Below are 25,779 nucleotides of genomic sequence, written 5' to 3'. Positions count from 1 at the left end.
GATTTTCTGGGACGTGACATTTTAGTGGCAGAATTCACTAAATAGAATACATTATTTTGGAATTCTATTTTTAGCTTATTTATTTATGACTTGGCAGACTCCTAGTCAAGAGGGGATAACCCTGGCCCTAGTGAAAGTTTTAACAACTGCATGTTTATGCACCGGTAGGTATCAGGAGGTCAGTCATAAAAACCTGTCAGTTTGTATTACTTCTCTGTTGACTTTCTATCAAAGCATGAAAGAAGGGGAGCTGCCATCTTTCTTTTCCTACCAGTGGGTAGTATGTCATAAATTAGATAAAATAAGCTGATTTTTTCTTATATTGGTGCAAAATGCTGTCCCTTTGAGAACTGGAGAAAAAAAAATTAAATTTCCATGTATTTATTCTGTCACTGAAGCAGAGATACTGCTTTTGTGGTGAAGGCAGCGGAAATAATGTACAAGACATGCTTCTTCTGGACCTTTTTAAAAACACATTGGCAGTGCTCTCTGATGCTCATGATATCTAGTGTTGAATTCTGATCAGGTCTCCCCAGAGCAGATCTGTTTGGATATTAATGAACCATTAATTTTTAAGTCATATGCAACAGGGAATGGTGAAACTTGCGTCGTCTTTAATACGTTCAGGTCACTTTCTTTTGATACCAACACTCAAATCAAAGAAGCTGAATGAGAAAAGATAATATCAAAGATGATCACAGTTTCTTCTGCTCCAAATGAGAAATTTGCACTCTGTTTAACACCCTGCCTCCAAGTGAGCTTCCAGTTATCTGATATTGATGGCCATGAGAATGAACATATGCAATTAAAATAGCAAGCCACTCAATGCTTCTACCCAAAGCAAAGCCAGGCTCTGAAAGATCATGCAATTGGCTTAAATATCATCCTATTGAAGAAGAAAAAGGGTTTGGAATTCCCTTTATTCCCTTGCTCACGTTTAAATGCATTTTGTCACACTAAAGCTTCTCTGCAACCATGTGTACCATCAGGATAGGCTCCTGCTCTTAAAAAAAAGAACGAGATATTTTTAATACCTTTAATATCTATGTAGTGCATTGTAATATCAATCTAGAAGACCTGAGAGCTTTCATTTCAAGTTAATTTCTTGATAGGACGAGCTACAGAGTGCACACCCTACAGCAGAAGAATAGAGGACCTAGTTATTCTAAGATTGTAGCAAGAAAGTAGGTACTGAAGACTGACAATTTCAAATGTTAAGCTACAAGGTCTGTTTGCTCCCAGTGCTGTACCATGCAGAACAGACACTGCTGTATCTCACCTGGGGCAGACCCTGTAAATCAGCAATGATTTTGATCATAATGTTTTTATATTAAAACATAACATATACTAGTTTCCTTATGGTAGCAGTAGTCAAAGTGAACAAATTTTATACCTGCTTCTCTTTATTTCACTATGGGTTAGTTACTTTTGGGTTTTTTCTCTCAAAATGCAACATATAGCCACCTTGGAAGTACAAAAGTACTTCATTAACTCTAAGAAGTACACCTGGCATGTTGACATTTGCTAGGGATGAAAAAGGAGTGTACTCTTTCAAGTAGGAAACATCAATTCTTAGAGCTATGGTTGCTTCCTACAGTACCACCTTTTCACCTTACATTTCTTAGGAGACATTTATTTTGCCTGACTGCTGTGCTTATTATCATAGGAGCATTGTGGAACATCATGTCTCCTTTATGTTTGCAAGGCACTGCTGCTGATGGTCCGATAGGTTAGATATTTCCTTACGACACTTCATTGTGAGACTCATCCTGTAGAACACAGAGGGCACTTCAGTTTTCGCATCCCATCCTGACTACTGGGTTCAGTTGGCATTTATCAACTGACAACCCATAGGATTGAGTGTCTGTAGCACACTGTATAATACAACTGGAAACATTCCGTATCTCTGCAGTTTCTAGGCCATTTCCCCATGGCAGTTTGGTATGACCTCCTTGGCTGCTACTAAGGAGCGCTTGGGATATTGGCAGAGGGATGAGGAGAATACTGACAGCGTAATCCTGCTTGTGGTCCCATCAGAACCACAAGGTGCATGAGTATTTTCAGGGAGACGGGGGGAAGCTGCTTTGATTCTGTACTTGTTCTGTGAGTTCATCAAGGCTTTTGGACCTGAAGGCTGCAATTGCCAGCTGTTCTGAAGAGTGTTGAATCAAGTCTGAAGGAAGTCAGCCCAGATCTGACCCCTGCCAGATGCTGAGCCTCACTGAACTAGAACGTTCACAGGAGTCTGAACAAGGAGCTGCTTGCTTAATACAAAGCATATTTGATCTCCAGTACGCTCCTTTGTCCTTGCTGATATGCTGTGAGATACATGGTGGGCTCTGGGCTGACCTGGCAGTTTCTGATGGGCCTCTTGCGGCTTTCAGACCTCACGTGTTGTGGAGGTTATAAAAAGTTGATGTTCATTCTAGAGTGCCTCAGACCAGGGATAACATAATCCATGCTTTTAAGAGGCAGATGACCTGATCCAGGAGACACTACAACAGAAGCTGAGAATATTAACAAAAAGTGAGTATATGCATGTCTGTACCAGTGCATCTGTTTGTAGAAAAAAACTGTTCCAAATCAGAAAGTAAAACTAAGAAAGCAAGAGGGAGAAAAAAGAACAGAAGTCATTCGTTCTAGAGCAGAGAGGTGATCCTTCAGTGTGGCATACAGAAATCAGGTGTGAAAGTAAAGCTGGCTGTGGAGGAACTGATTTGGAGAAGGAGAATACTAAGATGTTTGAACAGTCAGTACCTGAGCCCAGCGCGCTCAGAAGAGGATTTGTGATATTTTGATATAATTGTTATTTGAGGACCTAGAGAGAGATCCAACTATGATCAGTTGTGTAGGCTCTGATTAAACATAGTACATAGAAATACATCAACATCTCACAGTGGTTGTCGCTGCATTGGTAGAAACCAGGCTGCTTGGTGTGGATCCATATATTCTGGGCTGAGCTTGACATAGGCTTTCCCATGTCTAAGAAGACATTAGCACTGAATCTCTTCTGATTTTCTGGGTCACTCTCAGATAACAGCTCCTCTAGCAGTTGCACATTCCTAGAAATGGGACCATGTAGCTTCTTGGCTTTGTCAGGGCTACTGCTGCCTTCTCAGGCTCTTTAGTAGTCCGGGCACACATCTTCTAGAAAAGCTCTGAAGCTGTAGGTACTCTGGGTTTACAGCACTCTTGAGGATCACATAGTACTTTAAAAAAATAAATAAATAAATTAAGGTTCTGAACACGTTTATTGCTTATTTTAGCTAAAACTGCACAGCTGTAGCAAAACAAACAAACAAACAAACAAACAAAAAACCCCAAAAAACCAACCCCAAGCCCCACACTATATGCTTTTGTTACGACATGAGGATTTAGATCTTTGAAAACAGGTCTGAGCTGCCCGAGAAGTGCATTCCTATACATAGCTGCTTTATTTCACTCTCCTCTGCAGCAATTCTGTGCATGATTCACCATGTTATGCAAAAATGTTTTCCTTCTTAAAATAGTTTTCTGTGTGTTTGAGTTTTCTTGCAGACTTCATCTTCTTTATGGTTTTAAAAGGCTGTATCAACACTGGTATTTTTGTTTAGGCTATAGATATTCACCGTGTCTCTAGATCCTGTTCCTTAAAGAAGTTGGGGGGGAAGGCAATTGCTTTTCCCAAGGCTTTGCTTGCTCTTTGTCAGAAGATGCTTTCATCTGGAAGGCAATGAAGCTAAAAATCTACATCAGCAGTCCCAGGTATCACTCACTCAGCTCTCAGACCATTAACGTTAAAAATCAGAAAGACCATTAGTTTTCACAATAGAGCTTGTCAACTGGCATGAACACACCAAGGAAGTCCAAAGTTTCTAAGCAAAATCCCAAGCTTTCTGTAAGCAAGTTTTCCAGATTGTCACATGCACATGGTCAATGTTTATATTGCTTTACATCCTACAACTTCATACAAAGAAATTTTGAAAGCATTAGAAAATAGGCAAGGCCAAATACCATCTATTGGAAGGTAAGAAATCTCAAGTGAATCACTTTTACTGCTGATCTAAGAGGTCCACAGTCTGAAGTGATAGGCTATGGTTCATAGGACACTACTCCTGTGATGAAAAGACATTTAAAATTTCATTAGATGTTTATGGACCCAGAGGTTAGGCTCCAGTGGATTATCATACACAACATAAAGATTATTTTTTTAAAAAAGAAAAAAAAGGATTAAACACTGACCTGTTATGATCTTTTGACTAGATCATATTGGGTCTCAGCTACAAGGATGACCTTAGTGGGTAATTTCCCTGACATATGTAGTTCACACTTGGCCTTGCTTGCTTTGTTTAAATTTAGATTTATACATTTTTCATTTTTAAGCTGCAGGGTAGCTAGTAAGTAGACATTTTTAGTAAATAATTGCTCATGTTGCTACTAGTTGACTGACAGCAAATAAAATCCTACAAGGATTTTTATACATTTTGGTGGTAGTGATACAGCTAAGTGGCCACTTGGTAGGTGAGAGCTTTGTTTGTCTAGGGTTTTAGCATAATCATTAAATCACAGCTTTCTCTAATTGCTTCAGCTGCAGCCAAACTCAGTTGGATGGGATTCTGTAGCAAATGGAATTCTGTCACATTCAATATCGGTGTTTGCTTTATTAAATAGCATTTCTCTGGGGACCTGCATAGACTTTTGGAGTTTTAATTTGTTACAGTATGTAATAGCTGGCTTCTGTAAAGGAATTGTTCACCAAACTACATTCTTATTACTACTGATAATAATAAGATGCTTTTTTACTTTAAGTGAGGTTGACAAGATAAGATATGCCATTTATAAGAAAGCTGTACTTACTTTGCTCAGTGCAGACCAAGTTTGGAAAGGGAGCCCTTCTTGGCAAGCATAAATTCTCCCATTTCTTTTGAAGTGAAAATTTAAAGTTAATAATTAAAACAAACACACAAAAACATTCTGTTATCAAAACCTCTGGGTTTCCCAATGTGTGCTTCAATCTCTCTTTCTTTCAGTGCCTTTCAGGACTGGAATTAAATATCCTTTGATTCAGCAACCTTAACACCCTTGCCAGTGATCTGTTCCACTGTTATACAATATTGTAGCAGCAATAACAGTAAAAGTTTTGGTTCTAAGTAGTTTTTTCATTATAAGCAGGTGATTCAGACATCTCCATTTGAATCAGTTTTAACTTATAAATGTAAATCCCAGTTTAAAAAGTTCACTACCCTGTGCTTCTCACCATCAAAACTTGTAAACCGTGATGTATACTGAGAATCCATGAGCGTCTTAAGCAAAACCCATCCTCGCTTTGTGGGGGCAACCTGGAGTCCTGCTTATTGTACCTTCATTAATCAGCCTTACCTGTCACATGCCTGTTGGTGAGTGTTATGTCCTTGAGAAGGATAGTGCTACATGACAGAAACAGGGAGTGACCGAGTGATCTGACGGTAGCAGAATGATACATGAGAAATGGCAACATCTGATGTGTTGTCTTGACTTAGGATTTCCTTATATTTCAGATTTCTGAGGATGTAGGAAGGTGCATATCAAGAATTCTGCCTCTAGTTTAATTGTACTTTGTACAGGAAATTTGTATCTAAATACAGGGTGAGATAAAACACAGGACCTGAGGGACTTTATTGGCAACTATGGTTAGCCGGGGAGTGAAGTTAGGAAGCCAGGCAAATAATCACATCTTCTTCATTTAAAGCATTTCATACTGGCAGAAATCTTTAACCAGTGCTCCAGCTTCTGTCTGCCACTCGGAGATTTTTATATGAAACAGCAGGAACCTGGCAGCCTGGAGATCTTTGAGTGCTGCAAGCAAAAAACTTGAACATCATTTATAGGTTTTCCTGCCAAGACTGTAAAAATCTAGACAAAGTAGATATGGTTGTTTCACCCAGCTTTTCACTTATGTTTGTCCTTCACTATGTAAGCTCCCAAAACCTTAAACAGTTTTCTTCCAGAATTTTAAATTCTTGCTAGGTACGTAGAATAGGATTTATTTTACCTACCTTTATCCCTGTAAAAGTTACATGGCTAGTCTGAACTATTCTCTAGGCTCCCTCTACAGTCAGTGAAGAGACGGATATCTCCAGGAGGCTTTTTATCTCGTATGAATTTAGACAACTGTCTCCGGGTGAAATGAATCCCAGCCCTGTTGTCACCCTCCAGCTTTGATTCAGCAAATGTAACAAGTTCCATACCCATGCTGGGATTTGGAGCCTTGCACAGAATATTCCAACACCTCATTTCCACTGAATTTAATGGAAAATGAATGCACACGTATTTTAATTAGCTTTGAAAAGCTCAGCCTTATTGTTTGATTAAGTTTGAATGCACATGTGTTTATATATCAAAACCTACAAGTAGTAAATGTAGCTGTATTACTTTCAAAAACCCGAGCATCTGACAATGCCGTGGTTTAAACCCAAGCAGGAACTAAGCACCATCCACTTGCTCACTCCCGCACACCCCCAGTGGGATGGGGAGAACTGTAAAGATGGTAAAACCTGTGGGCTGAGATAAGAACAGTTCAATAATTGGAATAAAATATTGATATTGATAATAATAATCATAACAAACGCAACAACAACAATAATATTGTAATGAAAAGGAAGTCAGCAAAAAGAAAGAGAAAAAAATAAAACCTAAAATCCCCAAGTGGTTCACAGTACTGACAGCCCACTGACTGATGCCCAGCCAGTCCTCAAGCAGCGATCGGCTGCTCCTGGCCAGTTCCCCCCAGTTTATGTACTGAGCCTGATGCTCTGTATGGAATATCCCTTTGGCTACTTGGGGTCAGCTGTCCTGGCTCTGCTCCTCCCGGCTTCTCTTTCCCCTGCTCGCTGGCAGAGCGCGGGGACTGAAAACTCCTTGACTTAGGGTAAGCACTGCTTAGGAATAAATAAAAACATCCCTGTGTTATCAACATTATTCTCATACTAAATCTGAAACACAGCACCGCACCAGCTATTAGGAAGAAAATTAACTCTATCCCAGCCAAAACCAGGACAGACAACTTCAGCTAATTAGTGGCCCAAATGGCTGATAGGGATGATACTAATTATGCTGTAGTGTTGAAAACTGGACCAAATAGAATCTAAAATATGGATGTAATAACTAAATACCTTTGTGCTACCTTTTTTCTTCTCTCTCTTAAATGGAGTTTAGATTCTGAAACCCACATTTTTGAATATAATATATTTGTGGATAGCATGGCTGCCAGTTGACAAAAATGGCTGTGATTACTAATTCTAATAAGTACCGAATGTATACAGGAATTAACTTGAAATGTACTTTAGTTATGCATAATCCTTTAAAAAAATCACAAGAGTAGGGCTTCTGAGATTAATAAAAAATGTGAATTAACTTCTAAGGGACACAATTTGCAGGTGACTATCTCTTTTAAGAAGTTATTTGTTAATTCCCACAGGTGGTTTTTTTTTTTTAACTGAAGAATATGCACTGTTTATGTAAAAAAGATACAGTACTCCTTTTGGTTTTAACACATAACAAAGAACTCAGTTTTGTGCTTTGCTGTTGCTTCTTACCAGAATTTCAGTAAAGAACTGTAACATTTCCTTCTCTGCACTGTCTGGAATTACATCGTGCTGTTACAACTTCTTCGAGTTATACCTGAACACCCAGAACCACAGTTATATCATTAAGCACTTAAATGCAGCCAACAATATATAATTTAAAGTGTAGATATGCTTGTAAATAGTAACAAAAGGGTGTAATTTCTTAAATATTTCCCTCTTAAATGTTTTCTCTTTTTCTACCTACTTACTGCTAAGTTAAGCTTTTGCGCATGAGATTACGTGTCCTCTAAAGGAGATGGAACATGCGGTATAGTGGATCTTTTCCACTTCATCTACCTTTCCAAGAAATAACAGCTCTTTGGTTAGACAGAGCTGTCCGACATTGTGATACGCTCTTAGCTGGTTTGCAAAGCTTAATAGGAAGTCATAATCTTTAAATTAATTTGACTTGCAGGCTAACAAATGCATATTTGGATCCCAGTCCAGCAAAGCATTTAAGCATATCCTTGATTTTAAAAGTCTTTACTGAGTCTTTGCAAGAGTTTTCTCAAAGTCTGTAGGGCAGAAGGTGTGTAAGTATCATATGTCTTTTCAACCCATATCATCTTTGTTTATGATAAAGCAAACTCTTTGTTGTCACATTCCTTAGCCCTGTCACCATTTGATACTTTTCCAGGAAGCTGGAATGTAGGTAGAAGCATGGTTTGTCTTACCTGGTTTCCCTTCCCTACCCGAGCCATTAGACTTGCACAAGAAAGAGGCACACGATATGAAAGCAGTATGTTTTCTTAACTCAGCTGAAGGGCTGCTTCTTACCTTTCAAAATCCTGCCTGTTAGGTTGCAGTTTAGATTGTAGTTGTTCAGAGGCAGGGACCTCGGAAGGTCCCAGCTTTGTACTTGTCTCCAGGATGCGTAGTGCTTTCGTGAGACTTCAGTGAACAAAGCGGTGGTGAGAGTCCAGTGTGAAATGGAAGTGTCAAGGACTGTCTTCATCACGTTCCCATTGTAGTATTTAAATGTTGTCAGTAATATTTTTACTTTCACGGTAATAACTGATACAGGCATTTGTGTTTACTAAACTTTAGAGCCTTGGGAGTTGGTGCACTTGGGTAGGTAGACCCAGAGAGACTGTTTTACTAACGTTGCTGGGAATATGACTTTTTTTTTTTTTCTTTTTTGTGTGCCCCAGTGACATGCAATGTTTGATGCTCTGTATTCACCGGTGGCAATACTAGTTACTGCCTTTTCATTGGGATAGATGGCATAGTAGCTTCCATTTACTTATATAGATGGAAGTAAACAAGGTAAGAAAGAAACCAGGTCAAAATGTCAGAATAAAATAGGAACATTCATATGACTGACGGTGGTACAATAGATAATAGACACACTTAATATTCCATCTCTATAAACCATTCTTAAAGGCTGAGGCTGTGGGGTATACCGTGGCAGAATAGACAAGTGTAACTGTGGTTCATTTTTGATAAACACAAAACTCAAGTCTGTGATTTGTCTGCAATGATCGTGGATGGAGAATACTACTAAACCCATTACTGCTCCCAGCCAACTAGACACCTCCTCATGCCTGTTGAAAAAAGGGCTCAAATTTAAAATAACTTTGAATATGGATTTAGCATGCACTCTATATATACCAAGTCCAAACAAGTACTCAGCTATGGGTAGAAGTGTCTATTTTTAACAACTGCACATGATTTAGTTGTTAATGCCCAGTCTTTTTGTTCACAAAGGCAGAATATAGGTCTTATCCATAGAGACCAAGAGCAATCTTATCCCATACACTTAAAAAGGATAAAAGAACATCTTCTGCTATATATTGATAATGTTGCTGTGAAATATCAAGGATGATGCCATAGCGGTTAAAAGGAAATGGCAGTGGAATATGTCTTGAGCCCAGCTTCATTGCTCTTTTTTCCCTTTTCTTTCTCCTATTCATTCTTGTGCACAAGTTCCAGGAGTGGAAATAATGAATTCAAATTAAAGAAGCAGGTGAAATAACACATTTCATAAATTAACTCTTTCTGCTCTGTACCACTTATAATGCAGTATTAAACTCTGCGATCAGTGTCTGTTTGCTGTAGGTGAACGGTGGAACATGCACAGAGTGAATATTTAAGGATTCGTTTCTCTTTTGTCCACAAGCTGCAGTAAAATTTAAAGAATGACAGATAATTGGTTTGAGACCAGGCATTCTTCTTTGACTGTTATTAGATTGAACCACATAGCACTCTGTCTTATCCTTTCCTGACAACTTAAGTTAGAAGATCTTCATAATTTTAAAGACTCCAATTTTAATATATACAACTTGAAATACATGTAGCATCTGTGTAAACAGAAAAATTGGGTGGCTGACATGTAATGGAATAACTATACTTCTATAGCTGTGTGTAGACTGGTCTTGTGATTTGCCAGCTTAGCAAGCAGTTGCCACAACTACTCTAACAAAAGTATCTAATTCAGGCATATGTTAGTGGCCAAATAACAAGGTAGAGGTCAACCATCCTTCCAAACATAAGAAAAATATTTCTCTTCCTTGTACCTGTGTCAGCATGCTGCAGTTAATCCGAACCACTGGTATAATTGCCCAGTGTGGACTCGCTATTTGAAAATCCGAGTGGCGCTATGTCAAAGCAGTGTATGTGCAAAGCTGAGCTGTATGACCGGTATTGTTACAGCATAATTGTTTTGCTATAGCGAAGCTCATTCCCACATCCCTGGGTTCACAGAAAATGGCATGAATCAATTTGCGTATTTTGCAAAGCCTCTTTTTTTTTTTTCTTTTTTTTTTGTTTCTCACACTTTTGTCTGAAACCAAATAATTAATGTTTGATTTTCACAGTTCCCCATTCAGAAAATGAGCTGTTATGAGCTGTTACTGCTTCTCCGCCCCCCCCCCCCCCCCCCCTTTTGTTGCCTTATAGTGGAGTGGTTTATAGGCAATAAAAATCAGATTCTTGCTATATTAAGAATTTCCAGTGAATCTGTAAGAGTAGCTTTCCATTACGAGCTTTTCCCTGTAATTCCACTGGATTCTTAAAGTGGCTTCAGATTTACATGAGAAGCAGCAGCGTTGCCCCCATTTTGCACCGGAGTCAGTCTCTCTGGGGCGGCATTGCTATGGGGATCTCTTGCATTGCTATGTTCTGCTTTTTCAATAAAACAGAAACTTGGTGTTGTTTCTTTACTGTACAAATGAAGATAAGTTCCAAAGTGGAATGTAAACAATAATTTAATTATTAAGTAAGCTGAAGAAACTGATATGTTTTGGGCATTGAGCAGAGCTTTGGCAAGAAGTTGCAAGTATATAATGGAACAGAAAACTACTTATGGCCAAAGCCAAGTCCTAAAATCTTTCTGCCAGTTTTACTACATATTGTTTGAGAGATGGCATCCAGCCACACAAGTAAGTGAAATAAATGCAAGCAACACCATTAAAACTGTGAATATGTGTGAAATAACAAATGGAAGGAATAGAGTCGGGCATTCCTGGCAGGGGGAGGGGAGCTGGAGATTCTGTGAGAGACCACTAGCTGCAAGATTAAAGGTATCTTTAAAGCTATGTAAAATGTGCTTTATGTTTAAGATAAAATGGGATAGAATAACAAATGCAAAAGCAAAGATGGTCCTTCCAGACTAGCCCTGGGCAACCAGATTGGTTGGTCCCCTTTTTCAGGTGCTTTTACTAACTACGGGGTATCATATAGTGCCAGCAAAGATACTGTGAATGTAAGATAGGTGTGTGTCTTGTACCTGTGTGATAACAGACAGAGCCATTTGGCTATATAGGTTTGCCACCTATGTACTGTATGTGAGTATTCTGTTCTTTGACTCTGTTCATACTGTTCCCAAGAAAATACATTTAAGACTCAAAATATCAGTATTCCACATAGAATTTTTATGTATAGAAAAAAAACCCTATGCCAGATCATAAAAAAAATTGTGCATTGCACAATCTACAGGTCAGTACTCAAATGTCCAAATGTATAAAATTAAGATATATAGATCCCTGTTAATTTGTTACTCCTGTGAAATTTATATTGGAACTGTAACGTGTTCGGTAGACTCAAGATGGGTCTAATTTAAAGCTAATGGGGAAAATTATTGGTTTCTTGTATTCAGGTATTTTATTTCTAAAAGTCTGTCAGTGTGCTCTGAGTATAAACATTAATGTCAGATTTTTTTATTGTACTTATCTTGTGAGTTTCATAATTTGTAATGGCTGTGCAGTTTTTACAGGTGTATTTAATGGCAAAATCTTATCTGGAACTGCATTTTAAAAGCTCAAGTATAGTCTGATTTGCTGGGAATGGGAGGAGGGGAGGAATACCATTCTCTCCTTGGGGAGACAGCAGTTTCCTCATGCAGCATTAACTTGAAAGACTATGAGGAGTGTGTATGTTGCCAACAGGAGTGTGGATGTATAGAGTTCTGAAAATAGTAAGTGTCAATAGGGAAGGGTTGCAGGTGCCAGAAGAAAAATGTAAGCTCCCAAGGGCACTATCTCTTTTTATTTTTGCCTTGTCCAATGCCAAGCCACATAAGTTGATGTTAGAAATTCAGTTCTTAGCTGAAAAGTGATTCTATAAGGAAAAGGTCCCATTTCAGAACAGATGTGTTTCCTGTGTGTATTCAGAACTGCATTTATTTGTTTCCATGACTCTCATTTTAATATACTATTTGCACCTGTCATATGTGTACAGCCAAAAGCGATGTGAGGGAGAAAACCAAAATCTGCTTCTCGCTGGGCATAAGCCATGGAGCTGCATGATGGGGCAGCTCCGCCTGAGGCTTGGAGGCAGCAGGAACTCTCTCTCCGCTCTTCTTGGGAGCACGGTAGCCATGCTCTGTACCTCTTCCCATCTCCAAAACACCAGTCTAGAAACCTGTAACAGGGGATTAAACCCCTTAACTCACGATGGCAGCAAAACTGAGCTGATTATTACTTCTTCTGTCCTTGTTAGCCACTAAGGACAAGTGATGGCTTTTCTTTGTAGCAATCTTTTCATAGGGTTGAAGGCTGTCGCCACATTTCCCGTAAGCTGCTTCTGTCTTATACTAGACATGGCTAGGCCCTTCCGCCTTGCTTCCTATGAATGCTTTGGGGTTGGCTTTTTTGTTTGCTTATGTCTTTAAACTCAATGATTCCCGTTGTTCTCAGCTAAATTCTTTAAGACTGGGTGGCCCAGGCCTGGCCACAGTACTCCAGAAATGCTCCAGTTGAAGTCTTTCCAGAGATATGTTTGCTGGAGTGGAAGGGAATTGCATCTAAGACAGCTCCCTTATTCGCAAGAGCAACAGATTGCTGATATATTTACTTTATGATCTGGACCATTTTCTATAGTACTGCTTAATCAGTTATTTCCCATTTTGTAGTTGTGCTTTTGTCACTTTATTGAATTTCATCTTCACTTCAGATAATTTCTGCAATCTATCAAAATCATTTTGAATTCCAGTTCTGTCCTGCAAGGTATCTGCATCCTCTCTGGAGCATGGTTTCATGTACTGACTTTTTACATGAACTCCATTCTGCCTTCCAAGTCATTAAACAAAAATAAAGGAATTTGGAGAAAATGGCATAGGCTCGGTTGGCCTTATATTCCAGTTGCAAGATCTATTTTGGTTCGGCAGTCACCATCACAGGCAAGTAGGAGAGCCTCATTTGGCTGGCAGACTCTTAATCATGTGAGTGTGTAAGGTGTAAAGAAGAGCCCAGCTTGACTCTCAGATCACACAGTGAACGTGGGACTATTAGATGGAGGGGGAAAAAGAACATCATTGTACTTAAAATCTGATTACATTTGCCAAAGAAATCAGAGTCAGGGAAAAATATTGAAACCCTAGGATTCCATTTACTTGGAGACCCTATTCAGACTTGAGCCATGCTTCAAATTACAAATAATACTAGGGTGGAGGGGATCAGAGGGAACAATGACAGTTGCGGCAGAGGACGTTTTGCTGCTTGGGTAGCTGGCTACAGCAGCATGGCATCCTTACCGCTGACCCAACTTGCTGGCTGTCTCTGCCCTCTTCTCTCCTTTGACACATTCCTGAAGTTTATTTTAATACAAATTTTTTTTAAGTATTAATTTTTTTTTTTGTTATGTTTAGGCCATTATTTCAATGTTTGAGCGTGTGAGTGCACTACGTGAAAGGGAGGTTGCCATGGTAATTTCTCATTATTGTTGAATAGAAAAATAATTACTCTGGCAAAATCCCCCGTAACCTGTCAGAGCATAAGTTAAAGATGCCTGGGGGCAGCCTTGCCTTCACCATCCCCTTTTTGTAAAAAAAAAAAAGGAGATGATTTTATTATTACTATTTTTTTGGTAATAACTGGATCCTTTTTCAGCTTGGCTAGGGGACACCTCATTCGGTTTTGTTCACGATTTGGCTGTGAGAGTAGTTGGGCCCACCTGCGACAAGGGTGGAGCATAGAATTAATCAGCAGAGCATATGCAAGCTTGACAGGATTTATGTATTCTGTTAAGGCTTGGGGATTTTTTTGTGGGTGGGGGTGGGGTGTTGCTTTTTCTGTTTTTCCTTCTTCCTGACATAAAATATGCAAAAGCATAAGATAAAGAACTTGGACAGCATCCAAACTGTGACAGGATCTGGACGTTTCATCTATCCAGGGAGGGAATCCACAGTAATTCCATCTCCACGTTTTCCTTGTCTTCAGACTTCTTGGAAGCAAGAGTGAGTGCAAATATGTGTGGTTTTGAGGTGAGGCCCTGCACTTTCCTTGCATCTTCTCCGTCTTTCCCATGCGCCTTTGCATCCCAACTATGTCATGTTCTGCTTTTGCCTCCCATGTCATTGGGTGCTGCATCAGTAGATCCAGCGATACTCAACTATTGAGTTAACGAGAGTGCAAAAGTGGTATGTGACATTTCTTACATCCTTCTCTCCTCTCTTCCTTCCCTATGACAATTATGTCCGAAAGATCCCTGTTAATACGACAGCCTGTCTTGGGAAATGGCAGAGAGCGGTAGCTCCTAATTACTTGTTGGACAATACCCTCTGGTATGGGCTTATAATGTCCCCCACCAGGCTGTCCCGAGTGAGGGGTCGGTGCTCTAAGATGTGTTGTTAGAAGCTAGTGGCTGGGCTCCTGTTGAACACCAGCATATATATTCCATTCTTACTGTTTTGGCTACTCACCTTGTCAATGGAGCGTTGATTGCACATGGGAATACTCGTCCCATTTACACCAGCAAAGAAGAAGGAGCAGCAGCTCTCTGTGGCAACAGCTTTCCAAGTTGTGGGGGACGGTTTTGGTACCTCTTTGCGTGACTGAAATTTGAATGAGCACTGCAGGGCCATGATGCTGGGTGTCCTGCCACTGCAGGGTGGGATGAGCCTTGACAAGGAAGGTGAATTACAGGCTTTGACCTAGCCAAGAAGTCTCTTGGGGGTGTCTGGTAGGACCTGAATGCTAAAAATGTCCCTACCCTTTCTCCTTTGGGTGCATGACAAAAATCAAAGTGAAGTTGTGAGGCAGGAAAGATACCCTGCTCCGCAGGTTGGAGTGAAATCCAGTAGTAACATCTTCAGGAAAAACAGGAGCAGTACTAAAAACCCCAGACAGTTATTTCTCTGCATGTGTACGTATAATGGATATGATAGATACATGTTTTGTCTTAAATTGGCATTTTATCTCAGCTTTTTTTTCCTGTGAAGATAAAATATTTCTGGGTTAGTTATATATTGCGTAGGCACTAAGAGGTACTCGGTGCTTACTATGCTGAATGAAGGTGGCTTTGCACACTGGGAAGGCAGCTGCCCTGAGTGGGATAGAGTGCCTCTGAGGGGTGCAACTGGGGCATCCTCAGAAGCGTATTTCCCGCTCTGTTGCTTATCCTGTGTGCTGCATGCGATTTAAATCGCAGGGCCTCAAAGGAGCAGAAGAAGCTGCACCAAACATTTCAAATCCAGCTGTTAAATATACCCATAGCTTTTGAATGAAACAACTAGTAGATCTGGTTGTTGCCCGACTTCTCTGAAAAGCCTTGCGGGCTGGACCACTTGCACAGGTGCTAGACGTTGAGGTTTGGGTGCCTGTGGTCGGTCACCGAGGTCTGAAGATGCCTGGTTCAATTGTCAAAGTAGTGGTGTATGGGTATGTGCTTTACATTGTACATTATATTAATAATTGCTATGTTCCAGCTATGTGTATTACTGTAAGTATAAGTATACAGAGGTCATCTTAAAATATTGTTTTCACTTCGTGTATCGCACTGGAAAGTAAAGATTTCTCACAACAACTACATTTAAGTAACTAGCTGCTATTTAATTAACCCGCAGTACCATTGTATTTATATTAAATGCATTGGAGTGGAATGGCTATTATATTTAGTTTCTAAATAACTTTCTTGTCAGCTCATGCTGATAATCGGGTTATGTAGCATTATAGAATTAAGTACTGAGGTTTTTTCATTATTAGGACCAAGCATTTGAGATACACAGCTCAGAAAAGGGGGTGGGGAGGGGGGAAGTCATAATCGCTTTATTTGCAACTGATTTATAAAATCGTTTTTAACATTTGAAGAAAAATCTGTGTTTATGAGAACAAAAGTTTTTACATATTTAATGTCCTTGATAAAATGAAAGTTTATTGTATAATAAACTCAGCATTTTAGCTTTTTTCTTAAACTAGAAATGAATTTTATCTAGGAAAATCAATTGAAATATCATATAGACATCTACACCCCAAAATGATTGGTAAAGCGCAAACTATGTGTGATCCTGTCGAATTTCTTTTACAAAGGATGAACATATTTTCATTTTGCCTCCTGTTAAGTGAATGATCTGTTGCTTCCTAGGATAGTGACAACCTCTGGTGGGATGCCTTTGCAACTGAATTTTTTGAAGATGATGCAACTTTAACCCTTTCATTTTGTTTGGAAGATGGACCAAAGCGATACAGTAAGAGATACATTTTTTGTTCAAATTTTAAGCCTGAGTTTCTAAACACAGTTTTATCTGTAAGAGACAGATGCAACCCTGGCAATGACAGAGTCACTTGTTTGTATTCAGTGACCATCAAATTTCATTAAAGAATTGCATGGGTTGAGAATCCATCTTTTGTGGAATTCCTCTGACTCTTATTACATGAAAATAAATTATTTCCTAGTGGAGTAGGGCAAATAATACAATATAATAATTGGAATTTTTAAATTAATTTGCAATGGCTGTACTTGCACTCTTTAATTTGGTTTCCACAAACATTCAAGTGTTGAGTCTTGTGGGCAAAATTATTCATGGAAAGGGAACTTTGTAGCAAGTTTCAGTAGAGTTGCTGGAAGGGCTTCCAGATTTAAACAGGGATCATAAAAACAAAAATACCAAAAGCTATATCCTTGCTGGTGTAGATAATCATTATTCCATCAGCTGTGTGGATCTATGCTGTTTGCACACATTGAGGACCTGCCCTGGGTATTGTCTGAACAGCAGTGGAAGTCTAGAATACTCTCAATCAAGCACTAAATGAAAGCTTGAATAACAGTGAGGCAGTGAATAAACCTGATGGCATTGGCATCCATTGCCTGCATATGCTGAGCAGCAAAAAGGGGTAAAATTCATCGACCAAATTGTTTGTAGTGAATAATTCACTCAGCTTTAGCACTAAGCAACAGCGAGATAAGTAAATATTGAAAGACTGCGTTGCCCATTGTTTCACTCCATTCAGAGTGACCCCTGCTTCATGGTGACAGCTTGTACTCTCTACTTAATGTCCTGAGTCTTGTGAGGTTCTTTTTCGTGAGAGTGACTGATTGTCAGCGTATCATTCACATACTTCTAATTCCTTTTATCAATTATCTCAGGTATTTATTTGACAAGTGTTACCTTCTCCTGGAGAAAAAATAACAACCGCTTTGAACGCACATTCTGGGATTAGTGTTGACAGAATTACAGTTTCTTGCCTTTCAAAGCAAGTGATAACTCTGTAAAGGTCCTCAAATTACAGCCTATAGCAACATTGGTAACAGCTGATCTGTCCTGATTAGGTTGAGTCAACTTGTCAGATATCAGATTTGCTAGTTGTGTTATCAGTCCAGAAGGCACAGATACATCAGCAGAAAAGCAATTAATGTCCAGTTAGATCAGAGGGAGTTGTGTTTCTGGAAAACAGTGCTGCATATGAAAGAATCTGTCAAAGAGCAAAATATTCCTGTTGTCACAAATGCTTGATAATGGTTGTGCTATCTGGAACAGTTTGGTATGTGGCAATACTGTGATTCTTAGCATTGTTGCTGATAAGCGTGATTGAAAGATCAAGTTACTGTAGACACATTTTTAAAAGCGACTGGCACACAGGATTTTTCCTCTGGTTTTAATTTGCGACCTCTGCACAAACTTTTGTTGCTCTTGGTGTTATTCTCACCATCTGCCATTAAAGCTTAGCATTAGGGCTCTATCTGTTCATTCATGTTTCCTTTCCTTCGTTAGTAAATATTTACGTAATGCTGAACTACAGTGTTAGTGATTCTGATGCACCCAGTATTCCTGTTTAGTGATACTTGAAAAAGCATGCTCGAGCCGTTCCAGTCTGGGACTTCCATTGCCCCCTGAGCAGGCTTTGAGAGCCGCCTTGGGGGTGCTGTGGCCCTACCTGGGACACCTCCAGCATTGCTCGTTGTTAAGAGCTTGTTGTTAAGAGCAACCCTCTCTTCCTATTAGGAAAGTTTGTGTCCAAAACTACGTCCAGGAGTTGTGAACAGAGCAGTCTGCTCCCCTTTGGGTGCAAACATTAGGTGACAATCACTTCTACCTGTAGCAGGTCCTTGTTGAGCACAGAGACCTGATCGAAGTCTCTGTTTTGCCTGCCCGACCATGCACATGCTCCATGGCGACTATGGAGGGTCTTGGCATCTCCCAAAGACCATAATGTCACCCAGTACCCTTCTTCCAAGTAACTGGTCTCTGGCCAGTGGTCTGGGGCTCCTGTTAGGCGTGCCAGAGTATGCTGAGTGGTGGCAGCACCAAGCGTGGAGTTTTGGAAGATGAAACAAGTGCCTGGTCTCCATCCATGCTGTCTGCAGCAAGACACTTCCTCCTTCCCAGTGTGCGTACTCTTTAGTGTGTAGTGGGAATGAAAATCCTTGGAACTGGCTGAGAGGGAGGAGAAAAGACAGAAGGCAGAAACAGTAATAGAGGGTACCAAGATTAGGCCCTAGTAAAGAGAAATAGGCACACTTTGAGAAGTGATTTGTAGAGCTGAAAGTGATGGAAGATGCCAACCTCTTGCCTTTGCTCCAGGATTCAGCTCAAAATTGCCTGCTTTTGTCTTGCTTCAGCCTGTGAGAGATTTGCTTACATCTCTGACTTCAGTTGTGGCTGCCACCTCATTTTCTTCCCTTTGGGTGATTGATGGTTTCCCTCTATTAGGTATTATAAAATTCTCTTCTGGAGGAAAAAAAAAATCCAGAAAATATCTTGGGGGGGTGTGGGGGTGTGGAGAAAGAACAAATAGTTTTTCATTGTCCATGGCCACAATTTTTCTCTGGCTTGTGACAGTTCCCAGTCTTTTCCTCTCCTTGTTCTCAGGGGCTGTCCGGATCTTGCCTTAAGCCACTGGAGATGAGGAGTAGCATGGTGTTTTGCCCCAGGTTCATTCTCCAGAGCCCCAGGAGCACTGTGGGAGGCTGCTGGAAACTTGCGTATTGTCTTCTGCTCTAATCTTGACTGCAGTTCCCAGACCCCTCTGGGATCTTTTTTCCGTGCTTGCTTTAAACTTTTCCTTTCCCCGAGTTTTTACCGCAGCCTTTTTCTTAGTCGGTGCTGTCTGCCCTCTGCTCTCACCTGGACAGCCCAATCCCACAGCCAGAGCAAATGTCCAGGGCATGTGAGTCAGGCCTGTCAATTATAGTGTGTTACAAGATTTAGAAAAAAAATACTACTTTTGCTTGCCTCCCATTTGTTTTAACTTGTAGTATGCAGTTCTGTCAGAGAAACTGTAAGGGTTGTAAACTCACTTTTTTTTTTTTTTTTTTTGTCTCAGAAAAGTAAACTGCTTATTTAATTTCATGGCCCCAAACTGAAGCTTTACGAAAAACACCAAATATTTTTAGGCTGCCTTTTGCATTATGAATGTTTTACAGCACTCAGCTCATCTCCATACTGGAAAAAAAGCAGTTTTCTTCCCTTTGCTACTCTCACTGTTGAGTCTGCGAGGTTTCTCTTTGACAATCAGCTCTGAGATTCTTTAATTTGTAGGGGAAAATAGGTATGGGTCAAAGTGGGGGTTTTAAGTCACTGGGTTATGTTTACTTTGCTTGGTATGAGACAGCACTATGTACTGATACTCAGGAGAGCTTTAAATGTGCCTGTATATCTGTGTGGCGCAGCATGTAAAGATACTTACTTATGCCCTGGGAAGAGTAGAGGTCTGTTAGTTCAGTGATCCACCAGTGCTAATTAATTTGATTGCCAGGTTTGTTAGATATGGACCAGTTATCTTTGCAGAACATTATTCTGCCTTGGGTAGATGTGAACTTGGAGCCCAGCTCAACTTCCCATGCGGAGATTCTGTGTTAGACCTGAAATTGTTGCTGTGCCCATCTATGCAGCAGCTCTTTTTGTCTTCAGAATTTTATTTCTTAGATGTAAGAACTTCACCTTCTGCAATTCTTCCTCCCTGGTAGAGCATTCAAGAAAGAAGATACTATCTTCTTTCAAACATCCCCTGAAAATGTGTGTTTTTCTCCTGCTTGCTTATACCCCTCAGCTATTCTTTTGGTCTGCTGTTATCTATGAACCCTACTCGCAATATTAAATTCTATGTTGAAATTGAGTTTTAATGAGAAAAATGACAGAAAATAAAAACACTTTTTAATGTAACAAAGGTGTAAAATATGTATGTTTTCTCTAGCCTGGCTTTCTCTAGCATTTTTTGGCTACAGTGAGATGGAGAGAAAGCTCACACATTCTAACGCTTAAAGACAGAGAAAGATTCTCAAAACCAAAGAGATGCTACCTGTTTTAAACCACATTGAACAGTATTTAACAGCAGCTAAGAAGTAAACCTGTGAAATTCATTTTACAGTGAGAGCAAAAAGAAAATTGCTTTAATTTATTATGCCCTGATTTATTGGGTCAAGAAGTAAATAGGATTTAAACAAAACTAAAAAAAGAAAATATGCCTAATGGAGCAGATTTATTTTTTTTCCTTGTTGTGAATAAAACATTCGTTTCCTGTTAAGAGCCTTCTATCCCTGTAAAAGAGTAAATACTAGACTCTGATCCATTGTTGCCCAGGTTCTTTGTTTCTTAGAGACAAAATATTTCCCGAACAGATAAGAGAAACAAGTTTGATTGACAGCTCTTAGCAGAGTCTCATCAGCTGCTGTGCTGACAGCCTGGTGATGCGCACTGTGCTGATGTGGTAGGGACTGACAGGTGATTGACAGCCCAAGACTGTGGAGACAGGAAAGATGAAGCATGCTCAGTAAGAATAATGTGCAGTGTTTATGCAGCACTGCAGAGAATAGGAGCTAGAAAGTTAACTCTTTCAGAGCAAAGTGACACTGTAACGCATAATGGATGCAGTTGCCACTGTACAGAAAATTAGAGCTTGTCTACATTTCTGTTCACTAAATGCTTTCTGTTCGTGGAGGAGCTATATACTGTGAGGAAGTAAAAGCATGAGCTATCACATTTGTAGCCGTACAAAAAAATTCATGTGTGGTAGGTATGATGGAGTCCTCAAAGTGGTTTTATTTAAGCCTATAGATGTAGAATGTATTGAGAATTTCAAGCACTTTTTATGGGCTTCCGTCACCCAATTTTATATGGCATTGCATAATGTTACACAGCAGACATTTCAGAAGGAACCAGTTGAGCTCTTTTGCTTTATGTAGCCCTACAAAAATACAGCGATATCAGCTTTATTGTTGCTCTGGATCTGTAGCTGATAATTGAATATGCATCCTGTGTTATAATTGCTGCTGCAGTTTGTGCTTGGAATGTACAATATCACTATACCATGCTTTGCATTTTATGCACTTACTATTCATTTTCTCTATTTGGTCATGAACCCTGCTTGGTTTTTCTTAATTTCTTGATTTTTTTGCTAACCGGAAAGTTAGAGGTAGATTTTGGGGGCAATAGTTTCAGAGTACGGTGAACTTTGGGCCAAATGGTAAAATCATCAGCTTTAAAGTGCTTGTTGAAGTTTCTCTGTGTGCCTTTAGAATATATTACATGGCTGTATCTTAGACTTTACTACAAATTACTCAGTGAATGCACAGTGAGTGAGCTGCCGCAGATTCGTTGCGCTTTTTTCCCTGTTTATAACCTGTGCGATACAAGTAACTTTACAGCCCTTTGTTGGATAACTTCTGTGCGGGTCAATGATGGAAAGCCATACCTAGTGGTCATTTCTTACAGTCAGGGAACATACTTTGGGGATAAACAGGGAAAATTTGCCACATATTACTTAACTATTACACACACTTGCTTAACTATTGTCAAAAAGATGGGTTTGAGAGGCTAATGCACTACATTATCAGCCCAGGTTTCTATAAAACTGTCGTCTGGCTTCTCTCACATAACTCTTACAGAGAAAATTAAATTTGCCAAGAGAAACAGATTGCAGTATTTCCAGGAATGCGCTCTTTCTCTTTCCTTTTATTTTTTTCCCAAGGAAATCCCAGTCATTAAACATGATTTGAGCGTTCAGGTACAACACAGTAAATTGGCCTAGCTCAGTAAGTGAGACAGATCATGCTGTGCGACTGCCTGGTCTTCATCTTTGTATACCACTCTTCTAGTTTTGGGGTTTTTTTCAAAGTTTCTTAGCAATACTTTTAAGTTTAATTTCAGAACATAGATTAACATTTCATTAAAATCAGGTCTAACAGGTCCACAAGTGCCTGCGGATCACCAGTAGCACCTCCATCCCCCAGTTAATGATTTCTAATTGATTATTACTTCTTAAAATTGGTATTTTAAGCAGATCTTAATTCATTTTACGTATGCTTTATTAAAACTATATATTGATAGTTTCTATTAAGAATATAAGGAATGCACTACTAAGTCAAATGCATTACAGGTGTCTAAATGTATGACACCTATGCACTTATCTTTATCACCCAAACTTCTGTAAGCTCATCAAAGAATAAAATGAGATTTGTTTGACAAGACCTATTTTACATAAACCCATGTTGACTGGCATTAATTACATCCCTTTCACTTCAGTCTTTGTCAGTTAAATCCTGTATAATTTTTTTCACTATTTTGTCTGGATTGATATCAAGCAAGTGTATTATGTTATACCGTCACCTGACTGTATAGTGTCCCTTCTTAAATATCAGCACAACAGTAGTGGTTTGATTTTGGGTTTTTTAATTCCCTCAGTAGCTCTTTTTTTTATTATTATTATTATTTTATAACACCAGATAGAAATCTGCAAAAGGAACTCTTAGAACTGCTGATTTTAAAATGTTTACTCCTAGTAGAATCTATTTAAGATCCTTCTTAGCTGCTGATGGACTAGGAAGCACTTTTCATCTCAAGATCAATATTCTTTCCAAAAGTAGAACAAAAATGCTTTTTTATGTATTGATATTAACATTTTTTTTGGTTTCCAAATTAAATTAAGTTTTGAATAAAATTCAAGGTCTGTCTTATTTTCTTTAGCCCATACAGCAGTGGATTTTTCACTGACACATTCAGCACCTGATTCTAATACTTTATATTTCATAATGTGTTTTTACAGAATGCTTTCCCCTTTTTTATCTTTTCTTTTACATACGATATTAATTGTTATTATTATTATTATTCATAATTATCAAGGTTTTTTTCCTTCTAATTGTTGCCTTGATTTTTCCACTAACTTTTTTGCCAAAGTTGTTTTCTTTCTCACAGTATAGTTGTGGCTTTTGGATATCTTACCAAGTCTGTTTAACAGATTCTTAATTTTCATGCATAGTTTTTAGCTGTATTTTGTCCCAGGCAGTTGAGCTTTGGCGAATCCAGTATTTTGAGGCACCAGCTGTATCTCTCCTACTGATTGGGATTACCTTTTCTTTGTCCGTACTGAATGTACGTTTTGGATGGTATTTGTATAGAAACACGTGATCCGATTGGAGAGTGTCCAGAGGAAAGCAAGTCTTGATCAGTCTACAGAAGAGAAGACATGGGAAAAAAGAGAGGGGGAAATGGGACATAATAACAAGACCTATCAAGGAAAGGCATGTAGTCTGTTTCAATATGCACGATGAGCAGAAGAGATGCTAGCCTTAATTTGTATTAAAAAAAAGGTACATTGAGAGGTTAGTTTCTACCGATAAGCAAAACGAGGTCCTGGGGCACATCCCCTGGGGAGGCTGTGCAGCTTCCACCAGCTGAGGGGCTGTGTCTGACCTGCATCTCTGGTTCCCTGGAGTCACTGGTCCCAAAGCAAGTGCCAGCTTTCAGCCCAGTTCAGTCTCAGCCATCGTAACAAGTTCTGGAATTATTTTCTCATCTTGGGTGATAAACTTATTGTGATTAAAAACACCCTACTATTTCTCATTTTTAACAATATGAATAATGTTTTTCTAATATTGCTGGCTATGCAAGACTTCTCGCAAGAATTTTCCACCAATTTCCTTCAGAACATACATTTTTCTTTTTCTCCATGTTACTGACAGGTGCTGAAGGAATAATTCTTTCTAGTTCCTGGTTTGTGATTAGCAGGTATGAATTAGACCTTCATCTCTGCCCACTGCAGGCTCGCTAGTTAGCCTAATGTTCCTGCGCTTTTGAGTTATCGCTACTTTTAAAATACAAAGGGGCTTCTTTACTGTAAAATGCATGTGCAACCTGTGTGCATGCATGTGTGTATACACACAGCCTCGGTTAGGTACTCCGTGGAAAGGTTTATCATGAAAACTGTTCTATCAACCTCTTTTCCAAGTGTTTTGCAGGTAAATACAAGAATTCAGGTGTTTTAAAAATGGGTATCTCAAATCTTTTCTGCTTGTTACTAAGCATGTTATACAAATCAATGTCAAAGTCCCTATGTCTGTAAAGTGGCACCTGGAAAAGGGCTGCTAAACTCCTAATGTGAATATTGCACAATTATATATAGCCTCTAATTGCAATGGCACACCGAAATCCCAGTCAATCAGATTGATTCTGCTGCTGTATAAACAGATTAAGCGATAAGCTCTCTTTGGGAGAAATCATAATATAATAGGACATGATATATTATAGGAGTCTAGAGTCCATTCAGAGAGCAGGAAGAATAAAAGCAAAATTAACATGAGAGAATCACAGTGATTTATGGGCTTTTTCCCTGCCCAATACAAATAATCCCTTTGTTGTGGTTGGCTTTTGTTCACCCATTTGGTCCAAATTATGTAGTGTTCTGTTCTTTCTCTCTGCTGGAGACCATGTTAATACAATGCTGGAAATCCATGCAAGATAGTGGGAATCAATAGTTTTTTACACCAAAATATTAAACAACTTTTCACTATTCCAAACTCAAGGTAAATAATTTATTTCTTTGCATAGTGTGACAGCAGTTGTGAAGAATAGGTCAGTACTTTTTCTGTTTTGCTGAATAACTGGCAGGCAGATCATTAATTATTTTTTTAAAATTGAGAAATAAAATTGTTGCTATACTATGGTATTTTAAAGTATTTTTTATATGAAATTGAAAACATTCAGTTGTTATTACTGCAGCTTTTAAAATTATCAGGTGATTTTTAAGATGATCAGTTAATATATGTTACATCCTTGCAGAAAAATGTTCTAACATACAGATTTCCTGTAAGAAGCAAGATTCAGTCTGAATATTCATCCAAATCTAGAATTATATGTGTCTTTCCCTTAGTAGTAAGGAAATATTTTTCTTCTGCATTTTTCATTTCATTTCTTTTCTTTTATTACACTTACATTGTTTCTCTTTCAGTAGTGAAACACCCCACTCTATGAATGACCTAAGCAATACCATAAAAAATTGGAAACTTTGCGGCAGAGCGTATTTTTATATTGTCATCTCATTTCTAGACCAAAGAGAGGCATTTTACTAAGTATAGTAGTTTTACCCACAGCCAGTATAAACTGTAATACTTTGCAGCATACGAATTGCCTGAAGGTATTAGAAACGAATTTCCTTTTATAGAGCACTGAATAGCTGAAGAGTGGACTGGCAGACTTTTTTCTTCCCGCTTTGAATCCTCAGGTGTAGATGAATCAGAATATCAATCCTAATGGGTCTGAGAGCTTTAC

At 39.0% G+C, this 25,779-nt stretch overlaps 1 protein-coding gene across 16 annotated transcripts in view; it reads left to right on the top strand.

Moving 5' to 3' along the window:
• Positions 1-25,779, top strand: part of LDB2 (LIM domain binding 2) — a 220,578-nt gene that overhangs the window by 62,112 nt on the left and 132,687 nt on the right. For all 16 annotated transcript variants that reach the window (XM_040596303.1, XM_040596129.1, XM_040596385.1 and 13 more), the window contains one exon: positions 16,383-16,485. In XM_040596303.1, the coding sequence (XP_040452237.1) occupies positions 16,383-16,485 (103 nt within the window). The remainder of the gene's footprint in view (positions 1-16,382; positions 16,486-25,779) is intronic.

The sequence above is a fragment of the Falco naumanni genome, chromosome 1 (assembly GCF_017639655.2).
Source record: "Falco naumanni isolate bFalNau1 chromosome 1, bFalNau1.pat, whole genome shotgun sequence".
NCBI classification, from domain to species: Eukaryota; Metazoa; Chordata; class Aves; order Falconiformes; family Falconidae; genus Falco; species Falco naumanni.
Note: the sequence above shows the minus strand (reverse complement) of the source record. Positions and strands in the feature narration are given on the sequence as shown.